Genomic DNA, 12215 nt, shown 5'->3' with positions numbered 1-12215 from the left:
ACAGAGGCACGGGACAATCAGTCTATACCTCTTTGTGCAAGGTACTTTGGTCACCAACAGTAAAGTGGGGGGTTTTGAATACAATGATTAGAACAGATAACTAAAGAAACAAGTAATCTCCTAAATAAGTGAATTAAATTCAAAAATTGTAAGGACTCCAACTTTATGTATTACAACTTAACAATGCGATTCAAAGATGACTAGATACTTGCTCAATTATATCTAAGTTGGTACTTGATAGTGTTAACAAGCTCTAACACTTCCCATTCACCACATTAATTAACTAAAATAAGCTCTTTGATTAACCCTAACCTTACTAACCTAATCTAAAAAAACTCTTAGAATTAGATTAAAAGATTGCATTAAGCTTTATGTAAATGTTCCCAACAACACCCAATACTCCTCACAAGCTCGGGAGTGTAAGAATGTGTGCATAAGATTTACACTAAATTCATTCAATGGAAATCAGTTTAGTGCTTGTTACTTAGTCTAATTCACAAAATAATTGCGCATTTTGAAAAATAGATAACTTGAATGACCTAACCCTAATTCAAAATGGCCAAGAATCACAATTAGAATCAAACATTTGATTAAAGCAAAATCAAATTCACTAGATAGAAATTAAAAGCAAACATCAAGTCATATGATTGAAATCACAACTCAAGAAATCAAAACATAAAGTTTGAGAAATTAGGGTTCTAGCCACACATGGCTAGAACAAAATTACAAGCTGGAAAGATGGATATAGTACGCAATTACAACTTACAAATAAGTGAAATAATATTTCAAAATGATAAATGATCAAATCCTTGCAAAAGCCTTCGAAATCCCCTCACCAATAGTGCTCTAATATGAGGTGTCTGTCTAAAAATGACCCAATTACCGTGATATGAAAAATAGGAAAAACTGCCAAAAGTTGGTGTTCGGGCCGAACACGCCTTGTGTCAAAATAGAGTAATTCAACACGGTCCGTGTTGAGTGAAAAATGACATTCCATCCTCGATTCTAATTCCAAAGTACAATGCTCAATATTGCTCAGGTGGGCTAACACGGCTCGTGTCAAAATAGGCTAAACTTACACAGGTCGTGTTCAGCAAGGTCAAACTCTTCTTTATGGTCAAACACGACCCGTGCCCATTTTGCAGAGCAAATCCAAGACGACCTGTGTACTCCTCCGACTCCGAATCCAAACTTCGTTTTTTCAACTTTTCCGTTCTTCGTCCGATCAACCTGAAATCTTCACCAATGCTTCCTGGCACATCCCAAAACGTGTTCCAACCTTCGGTTTACCTGAAAAAGACATGAAAGTGTGAAAATAAGGTTGTTCTGGAGACTAAAATAAATATGCTAAAATGCAAGAAGAATGAAGTATAACTATGCTAAATAAATGCATAAAAATGGACTAAAAGGTGTGAAAAAATGTGCACAAAATGCACCTAGCAGTCGTATACATAGTGAAAGTTTATGATTAGATGATGTTTACCTCATAGTTTTCCAAAACAACACTATTTTGGCAAAAAATAATACAAAATCTGTAAAAACATTTTTTGGATAACGTGGCGTCTTTTGTTAAAACTAGATATGTTGCCCATGCTCTGCATGGTCCGTGTGCGTCTGATTTGAGTGTTGTTTTTGTTTATAGATTAATAGACGTCGTTGTTGACTCTTTTAGTTGATTTGGATTATTTTCATACGTTTAAAGTATAAACAGTCGGGGACGGATAGATAGAGGGCAGGAAACAAACAAAAAAGTTAAATATGAGGACCAATAGAAGAAAAAATATACCAAAAGAAGAAAATGACAGGCACAGAAAGTGCAAAGACGAAAACAGTAAAAAAAACGTGAGTTTCACTATTCCTAACTCGTTGTACACTCTTTTAGCGGAAAAACCCGGGCTTTGCCCTGGGTTATTGTTTTGTGTTTTTTATGAAAAAATATAAAAGTTTTGAGTGCAAGTACTAAAAGTGTCAAAATGACTAAAGAGTTAAAGGGGTTGGAATTAACAAGTTTTTAGAAAAGGGACCAAAGCTGTCAATTCCTTAAAGTTTTGTGGGCCATCTTTGAATATTAAAATTCTTAAAAAATGTAAAATTTTTTATTACAAGGACCAAAAGTATCAAAATGGCTGAAAAATTAGGGGCAAAATTGACAAAAAAACATATATATATATATATATATATATATATATATATATATATATATATATATATATATATATATATATATATATATATAAAAGAAAAGTGAATATACCCTTTATATAAGTTTAGGTACCCAAAGTTACCATATTACGTCGTTTTGTATCATATAATACATTGTAATTGTCCAATGTTCTTATAATTTAACTTTTAACTTGATTTAATTCAAAGATTTTTATAATTTACACATTTATATTCGTTTTACATAATTTCCATTTTCTACTACAATATATATAGCTTAGTTGGTGTTCGGCAAAAAGATGTGATTTAAGATAATGATAATAGTGAAATTTCGAATATCTTGAAAGCAAATCAAGTTAGGGTTGAAGTTTAACAATATTATAATGACTATATCAAACAAAACGACGTATTATGGTGCGTTTGGGTACCTAAACTTATATATCCTTAACGGTATATTCACTTTTCTCTCTATATATAGGGTCAGGTTATTGTGTTCTAACTATTTATTGTGTGGATGTATGATTGATTATGGACCAATCATTTTAGTTATTTTAAGAAAGTAATTAATGCATATTACATGTTAAAGATATAATGAGCATTAATTAAACATTTAACATTTAATATGCATTAATTACTTTCTTAAAATTACTAAAATGATTGGTTTAGAATCAATTTTATAAGCACACAATAGATAGTAGAAACATTTAAACCTAACTCTCTCTCTCTGTATATATATATATATATATATATATATATATATATATATATATATATATATATATATATATATATATATATTGTGAAAGTGAACAAGTTTGTGCGACTCTAGAGAAAGTAGTCGATGACATAAGTCTTGAAAATGACGCACTACAAACATCTATTAAGGGTTAATACGACTCTATTATCTTAGAGCTTTGTTAAACTGTAACCACCATGTTTGAAGAAAATGTTTAGTGGAGATAAGAAGTGATAAGATAATCATGGATTCTTTAAATTTTCGCATGTTTACATTATAATGCAATAGTTAGATCATATATGTTGTGTTATCTAGATAACTACTTGCATATTATCAGTAACATTTATGCTATAGAATGGTGAATTGTGGTACATTGACCTTTAAAATTTATTGAAAGGCCCAACGAAGACCGTTAACTAATCTCAATGAGAACTTTGAGAAATGAGATCGATATATCCGGACAACGAGCATTCATGCTCTATATACGAGTGGTTTATATGATTCATTTGGAGAATGAGGTTTTGATAGAGATGAACTTGTAAGATTATGAATTGGGGTTTCATTTTGCAAAATTGATGTTGGTGTGTGCTATATTATTATAAATCTTGATGTTGTTTTTCTTTTGAAAAAGTTGAAGATAACAAAATTGTCATTTTTATGAATTTTATGAACAAAAAAGATTGAAGATGAAAATAACTTATTGATTATATTGATTATGTTTTTTATAAAAATCCAATACAAAATATATATATAAAAAAAATATGATCCTTAGACATAAGAAACCCTAAGGCCATAGGCTAAGCCAAAACTAATGGATACAACATTTACATTATAACAAATTCTAACAAACTTAATGATTAATGATTAAGCTCTTAAAAACAAAAAAACAAAGAAACAAAAACATGAATGGAAAAGATTATCTATACAATAACAAAACGTAAAAATGATAGATACAATATCAAATGTATCAATTAACGATTATTACACTTTAATTAATATGTATTTTCTTTGACTCATACTTAAAAACTCTTAGATATGCATTTTTAATTTTCTTTCAGGTTATATGTATTATTTTCAACATGTATTATACTTTTTCCTTTTATTCAAATTAAAAGAGTCAAAAGAAAAAGCATACATATCCCACGTGGCACCTCCCGTATTTTGAAAATCAAACCAGTCTTTGCGGGATTTTGGCAACACTTGCACTTAAGTAGGCAACTCCCCTTCCCCTCATCTAATCCCCACTACAAGTCGCTTCAGTTCATATATACAGAAAAAACTCATGTACACACTAGCTAGTTTTCTTCTTCCCCACCGACAACCTCTCCTCTGATCACTCTCCTCCATCCTCCGCCTGTTCACCGGCGGCTTCCATTTTCTCCGTTCACCAAAACACCTAGCTGCACTGACTCACAGGCAAGTAAGTATTTCCATCGTCGTTCCTACTTTGCGTTAGAATTTTCAACTGATGGTTTTCATCTTCACGTTCCTCGTTGATTTTTTTTTTCCGGTTATCGGCTACAATGTTTGATAGAGATATATGATTCTGTGTTAATTTAAGATCGGATAACTCCTTTTGCTCCATTACTTGTAGGGCACGATGTGCGTTTATTTACTGTGTTTTTAGATAGAACTGATGTAACTGAAATTGAAATCAAAGCCGGTTGAAACCTCGAGATCTGCGTCTCATTATTCGCTACAATTCCGTTTATTTGTCGTTGTTCTTATTCTAATTCTTCTTCCATACCATGTTTCCTTGCAAATCCGTATGCATTTTCGCGATTTATATATTTTTGATCGTTGTCGAAACAATCAAACATGGAACATTAGCCACCGGCTGCATTAAATGCTTTACCTCTTGTCAAGGATTACACCAACCAAGCCACTGGTCATTATTTTCCGACACGAAACAACAATTATTTAATCGATTATTGTATATAACTTTAAATTTCAATTCTACTCAATTATTTCACATCTGGTGAAATATAATCGTACAATTATTATATCTATCTGGCTTCTAATTGGAAGCGTTAGTTCCGATATTTGCAGGCGATAGGGCCGGCTGATAAGATGTTACCTATAACCTACTCAAACTCCTCCGCCGCCGTAGACGGAATATCGCCGTCGTCATCGTCGGATCAATCACGCCGGAGCAAAAGCAGATTCATCAGTAAACCTTCATGGCTCCTACTCTCGATATCTGGTGCGTACCTTTTCCTCAGAGTTTTGTCAACTAATTTGAAATAATTGCGATTTGTGCTTTTCTCATCGATTATTTTCTTGGAATCTGGATTGAAAAGTTAAAAAGTACAAAAGTTTATTGAATTAAATCGCAAATGAAGATTTTTTCACACGTGTTCCGATTAATTAGTGATACTAATTTACTAACTAATGATTATCGTAATCACTTAAATGCTTAAAAAATAATTCGTACTCATGTTAGCCTGTTGTTACAAGATTATTTGTCAAAAACTTTACAGTGTTGTTTGACATTTTCAAAGGTACATAAAATTAAAAAAATATATTAAAGAAAAAAAAAACAAGCTTTAAATAAATAATAGGGAATTTCTGATTTGGCAAGCATCCAATGTTTCAAAAGAGTAATTGAAGGACAACATTATATTTTCTGGTGTCTGTTTAGTGTTTTAATTTGTTTTCACATTTAAATAAGTAAATGTTGTAGAAAAAATAGTTGTGTGCATTTAATTTTAGATATATACTGAAAAGGAATGGTAAAAAAATTTGATTTTATACGGACGGCTGAGATTTGCCAGAAATATATATAATTTATGATGAAAAATTTATTTATTAGTTTGACACGGAAACGTCTACTCAATGGGGTTACCTTTCAGCGGGGCTATATAATAGGACACTGACATACTGCAACACTATTATTTATTTCACATTATTTAGCCTATTTTTGTTTATTTTGTTAAGGATTTATTTTTAAAAGGAAATCACAAAAAATAATATTCAGGGGAAAAATTGTTAAATTATGTAAATGGACTGTTGTGAGTTGTGAAATTACTTGATTAGTGATTACTTTGTGTAAAGTGTAAAAAATATGTCATTTTGTTAGAAAATAGATTTAAATGTTTGTGATTTTTGTGATGAATTGGTCAAATATTAGAAATGAAAAAAGAGAAAAATAGACGTTGGCAAAAGCAATTATTCTTTTAGCTGCTGGGGAAGAATCTTTCGGATTTTGAATAAGATTTTGGAGGGACTTGTTAGACTGGGGTGTATGTACTCGAAAATAATTTTTATGAATAGTCGCTTTCATCTTTTTCCTTAACTTTTTTATTTTTCTGATTCCAAAAGTGAAATAATTTCTATATTTAATGTCATGAACAAAATGTTCTGATCCAAAAGGGATTGTAAATTTAGAAACTTTTTTACTTTATTTTCAAAATTTGAAATTTACTTATGGGAGTTTTTCTTCTTTTTTCTGACTTTTCTTTTCCACGATATCGTTCATATATTTTATTTTTCTTGAATGTTTTCTATTAATTTAAAGTTGAATATAATGAGTTAATGTGTGATTTGTTAAAATACTTGTAACCATAACTTAGACAAATGAAAGTAATTGCATTTACGTTCATTTAATAATGTGCCATATAATAATGGTATTTGACTTTAATTTAATAATAACTCATGCTCATTATAGTTTTTTTCTTGCTCAAGAATATTTAAGATAAGATGAATTAATTATTTCAACTTTCAACTGTTATAATTACATTTTCATCAACTTTTTAATAGGAAATATTCAACCTAAAAATAAAACTCAATTTTTACACCCAATTTGTTATTAAAATATTCCAATTAAACATATTTTCTTGTACTAAAACCACGGATTAAATAATTATTTTTAAATTAATGTATTTTACTAACAATTTCGCCAAATCAGATATGGAGGATAAAATACAATCAATCAACGGAGAAGACAAGCCAGACACCTTCGGTGAACGCGCCGATTTCTACTACCGGAAACGCCCTGAACTTCTCTCCCTCCTCCACGACCTCTACAATCGCTACCTTCACTTAGCCGATCGCTACACCCGCACTCTCTCCAAACACCACCACCACCACCACCATGAATCACAACCACCTAGTCCGATTTCAATCCACACCACCACCGATTTCTCCGACGACGCTCAAACAACCTCCATCTCCTACCACCCCCCTGAAAAACAAGCTCCCTCAGATCTCGTAATATCCGAACTCGTAATCAAGTTTATCGAATACGATTTCATGGTGGACGAGTTAAAGGTGTCCGATTCGATTCAGGAAGAATCGAGGAAGAAGATCGAGTTACAGAAAAGTTTGTTAGATGTTTTGGAATCGGAGCGTGTAGTGTTGACAAACGAAAACTCTCGTCTCGCTTCGGAATCTCTCTTCATGAAACGTAAAGCAGGTGAGCTTGCTCGATGTGTGTTGCTCGAACGAACCGAAGATCAACGTGTGTTTATTCTCAGCCGTAAGATCGACGATCTTCAAGGTCAGATCTATGAATTGGAGAAACGAAACAAAGAGTATTACGAGAAGTTAATGAAACAAGGTAGCAAGGGAACTGAAGGAAAGAAGAGTAATATTAGTATTAATATAAAGCGGTTGATGGTGGGAGGTGGTGGTGGTGGTGGAGGAGGAGGTGGCGGTGGTGGGTGGAGTAGTAGTAGTGTGAGTTGGAGTGGTGGGGAAGATGAGATGGGTTGTTCGATGAGTAGTACAAGTAATAGTAGCACATGTACAAGTCTGGCGCAGGTGATGAAGGACAAGAAGGGTCCACGTGGCGGGGTGGGTGGGAAGAAGGTTAGTGGGTGGTGGGACCGGGTGAAGAAGTTTGATATGTTTATGTGTGGGCCACATCTTGATGTTACTTGCTGACGTGGCTTGGCTTGGCTTAGTAGTGGTAATCAGTAATTACTAATTAGTATGGAGTATGGATGTTGTCTCTCTTTTGTTCAAATGCGATATATTGGACATTGTTACCTCTAATGTTTTTCTTAAAGGGAAAAAATGTTGAAAATTTACAGTGGTATTGTTTTTGTTGTTAGTTAAATGTTTATATGTTGTCTATTATATTATGTGGTTATGCTACGAAGAACACATGACTATTACTATATTTTGAACATTGAACTCTTCCTTGTTTGAAATACTTTTTTTTTTTTTGAAATGACCAAGATTTTTATAGCAAATACATATACATATCAAGAAATAGAAAGGGGATACGTTTCAATTCTCCATTTCTCCTAACTACAAATTTCTTTTTTGTCTTTACATTTGATCCATAAATAAACCAACATTGATCCATAAATAAACCAACGACTTAATGTTCTTGACTGCTAGAGTAGGAAAACATATAGACATTTGAAAGTCCGTTGTTCCGTGATTTCTGAAGGATCTATAACATTCCATAACAAATTGCTTAAATAGTTACCCCATTTGGATGTAAAATCAATAAATTCACCCACCATATTTACTATCATATCATCAATCCTGCACCAAAAGAGGATTTTTCCTTGAACCATACACGCAAACAAATAGTTGATGAGTATATGATCTGCATCCTCCTGCTGATTTACATAGAAACCACAGTACATGAAATCAATAGGAATGTTCTTGTGAATGAGTGTCATAACATCAGGTATACGACCCTGCACTGCTCTTCAAACGAAGCCCAACACCTTTATGGGAATTAACTTACACCAACTGGTTGTGGTCAATTAAATGCATGAGGATCGAAACTCTATAGATTCCATCAGGCGCAATAGACCAATGTGTATAATCCGACCCAGGATGCAGTTGAACATATTCAACATCCTGAACTAGGCTTGATAGACAGTTATGCAACCCATAGCTTGATGGGTTGGACTTCCAACACCAACTGATAACACCATTTTCATTGATTCTATCCTTCACCGTGCATCTATTTTGAGCCTCTAATCATAAAGAGTTGGATATACTTTTTTTTTTAATTCTAAGGAACCGATCCAAATATCGTTCCAAAACTGGGTGTTATCCCCGGATTTGACACATTGTCTAAATACATCATTGATACTCATACTCATAGATTTCAAGTCATTTTTAACACCTGTTATGTTGTTCCGAACACCACTGAGAGATTTCTTAGAAATATAATTTTTCGGTTTGTTGAATAAGTTATGAACTCCATATATAATCTTTCTCCATAAAGTGATGTATCGTTCCTCAGTCTCCACCACCATTTGAGATACTATGTGTATCTAAAACTTAAAATACTATGTCATATGAGTACCTTTACGAAACACTTTTGTTTTGAAATTAAAATTTGATCAAGACCTTGTGAATCCATTTAGGATGAGTTATGACTTTTGTGGTCGCTTATGACATAGGTATCATAAAATAGACATTCCCTTACTGCATCTGAGATATTCCCTTTAATTGTTTAAGATTGACGTATCGGGGGTAAAAGTATGGGATATCTCCAAAAAAGTCTCGATATTTTGGGTAAATTTTTAATAAAGTCCTAAATTTTATTTTTTGAATAAAAAAGTCCTGACTTTTTCATCTTTTGAATAGAAAAGTCCAAGAAACCGGCTAATTTATTTACTTTAGCCCTTTTTGACATGTTCAGCAGGTCGTGGGACCAAATTGTTAATTTTTTGAAAATAACGGGATCTTTTTGCAGATTTCGTCAAAATTTTCATATGATGCATAAACATATTTTTTTTAAATATCTATATCAATTTTTACGTATTTGTGTATTTTTTATGTTTTTATATGTATACATTTACGTATTTTTAGGTTTTTTAAATATATAAACGTATTTTTTACTTATTTATATGTATTTTAGACCATTTTACATTTTTTTATGTATTTTTATGTGTAATTTTTTATGTATTATGTATTTTTACGTATTTATGTATTTTTAAGCTTTTTATATACAAGTTTATGTATTTTAAATGTATCAACATATTTTTTTTACGTATTTACATATATTTTTAAGTACTTTACATATTTTTTTTATGTATTATGTATTTATGTATTCCTTTAAGTGTTTTATATAGATATTTTGTATATTTATGTATTTTAAATGTATAGACGTATTGTTTTAAGTATTTATATGTATTTTTTTGAAACTATTTTACATATATTTTGTGTTTTTTTATGTATTATGTATTTATATGTATTTTTGCGTATTTATGTATTCTTTTAGTTTTCTTATATAGATATTTATGTATTTTTATGTATATAAAATGTTTAATTGTATTATTTTTACGTGTTTATATATTTTTACGTAAAAATAATACACTTTAATATTTAATGTACATAAAAATACATAAACATCTATATGAGAAGACTAAAAAAAATACATAAATACGCAAAAATATATATAAATACATAATACATAAAAAACACATAAAAATACACAAAAAAAAAATATGTAAAGTACTTAATAAATACATATAAATACATAAAACAATACGTTTATACATTTAAAATATATAAATATACAAAAACATCTATATAAAAAACTTTAAAAAAAATATATAAATACATAATACATAAAAGATATGTAAAATACTTAAAAATAGATATAAATACGTAAAAAATATGTTTATACACTTAAAATACATAACATCTATATAAAAAGCTTTAAAAATACATAAATACGTAAAAATATATAAAAATACATATAAATACATAATATATAAAAAATAACACATAAAAATACATAAAAATATGTAAAATGGTTAAAAATACATATAAATAAGTAAAAAAAATATGTTTATACATTTAAAATACATAAAAATACGTAAATATATACTTATAAAAATATAAAAAATACAAAAATACGTAAAAATAGATATAGATATGTAAAAAATATGTTTATACATTATATAAAAAATTTGACGAAATCTGCAAAAAAGTTGCTTTGTTTTCGAAAAATTAACAATTTGGTCCTATAACCTGTTGAACAGGTCAAAAAGGAAATGTTTCTTGGGCTTTTATATTCAAAAGGTGAAAAGTTCTGAACTTTTTTATTAAAAAATAAAATTTAGAAAATGTTCCGTAAAAGTATATGTATTTGCTGATTTACATTTTGATGGTATTAGGAAATGTTTCTTTCACCAATTATTATACTATATATTAATTAGAAAGTTGCTTATAAATAATAATTTTTCTTTGTTTTGAACTTTTGCCGAAAATGTTTTAGAAATACTATACATTTATTTACTTTTACAGTTTTACCACAAATGTTTTCGATTTTGGCATATTTACTCCCTATACTTTTGTAATGTATAGAAAAGTTCTCTATAAAGTTTGTTTTTATAAAACCAATCTATATATTTAACATTTTCGTATGTCAACAAGTTTGGTCTTAGAAAATAAATTACAAAAGGGTTTCGTAATTTACAGAAAAGGTTATTGTTTATTTTTTTTACATAAATGATCCATATGTTTAAAAATTACAAAAATAGTCCCTAAATAATAGAAAGTTTGTAGATTACTCCCCTACACGCCCCCGCAATATATTATCATCTGTAGATATTTTGCTGATATCACCATTCACTATACCGCAATATATTATCATCTGTAGATATTTTGCTGATATCACCATTCACTATATTTAATGAAAAATTTAATTTAATGAAGTAATTGTTAATTCAAATGATATATATATATATATATATATATATATATATATATATATATATATATATATATATATATATATATATATATATATATATATTCCATAGATAAAAGATTAAATCATATCTTACTTATCAACTATTACTTTCCTTAGAAATCTACATACAAATCCATAGATTAAATAGATAAATTAAAATACCTTAATAAATCAGTAGATAAATTTACTTTTAAAGAATTTTCATCTTTATCTCCTAAAATGAGACCAATAATTACCTATTTTTCGGTAACGTGATAAAGATTGCAATTGTATATAATCGTCAACAGATTGTTTCTTGAATATCATATTTTTTTTTTGCGATTTATCACTTTTTATATATACCCTTTCCAACTTTATCTTTTCAACTCCATCATCTGATCGACTCATTGCAATTGGGATACCAACATTCATGTTTCTGTCAACAAAAGTTTAATAGTTCAAGTAAGTTCATGAAATTATTGCCCATTCATTATGAATCATCTTTTTTTGTACCGTTTGAATTCATCGTATCATTATTACAAACTTTATTTGTTTTTGGATAATCGTTTCTCTTGGTTGGATCACGATCCTAGCTTTATTTAAAGAGAGTAACAACAGTTATGAACATGGTTCTAAATAACGTAAGGCGTGACTTGATGACAATGT

General features: G+C 29.8%; 1 protein-coding gene across 3 annotated transcripts; it reads left to right on the top strand.

Moving 5' to 3' along the window:
* Nucleotides 1–4089: 4089 nt before the first annotated feature.
* Nucleotides 4090–7926, top strand: LOC145011126 (kinase-interacting family protein-like). 3 transcript variants are annotated; one of them, XM_078969764.1, is made up of 3 exons: nt 4090–4312; nt 4946–5099; nt 6804–7926. In XM_078969764.1, the coding sequence occupies exons 2-3, from the start codon at nt 4967–4969 to the stop codon at nt 7778–7780; spliced, it is 1110 nt and encodes a 369-aa protein (XP_078825890.1). In that variant the 5' UTR covers nt 4090–4312; nt 4946–4966; the 3' UTR covers nt 7781–7926. The 3 variants fall into 3 exon arrangements, with proteins under 3 accessions (XP_078825890.1, XP_078825888.1, XP_078825889.1); XM_078969762.1 differs by having other exon boundaries at nt 4090–4316; XM_078969763.1 differs by having other exon boundaries at nt 4090–4316; nt 4931–5099.
* Nucleotides 7927–12215: the final 4289 nt, after the last annotated feature.

This window comes from Lactuca saligna, chromosome 8 (assembly GCF_052625555.1).
Source record: "Lactuca saligna cultivar CGN05327 chromosome 8, ASM5262555v1, whole genome shotgun sequence".
Classification (NCBI taxonomy): domain Eukaryota; kingdom Viridiplantae; phylum Streptophyta; class Magnoliopsida; order Asterales; family Asteraceae; genus Lactuca; species Lactuca saligna.
Note: the sequence above shows the minus strand (reverse complement) of the source record. Positions and strands in the feature narration are given on the sequence as shown.

What these genes read in the sequence shown, in the direction of transcription:
- LOC145011126 (XM_078969764.1), top strand. Translation starts at nt 4,967, where the DNA reads ATGTTACCTATAACCTACTCAAACTCCTCCGCCGCCGTAGACGGAATA. An exon ending in GCTCCTACTCTCGATATCTG is followed by an intron (nt 5,100 to 6,803) that starts GTGCGTACCTTT and finishes TCGCCAAATCAG; the next exon opens with ATATGGAGGATAAAATACAA.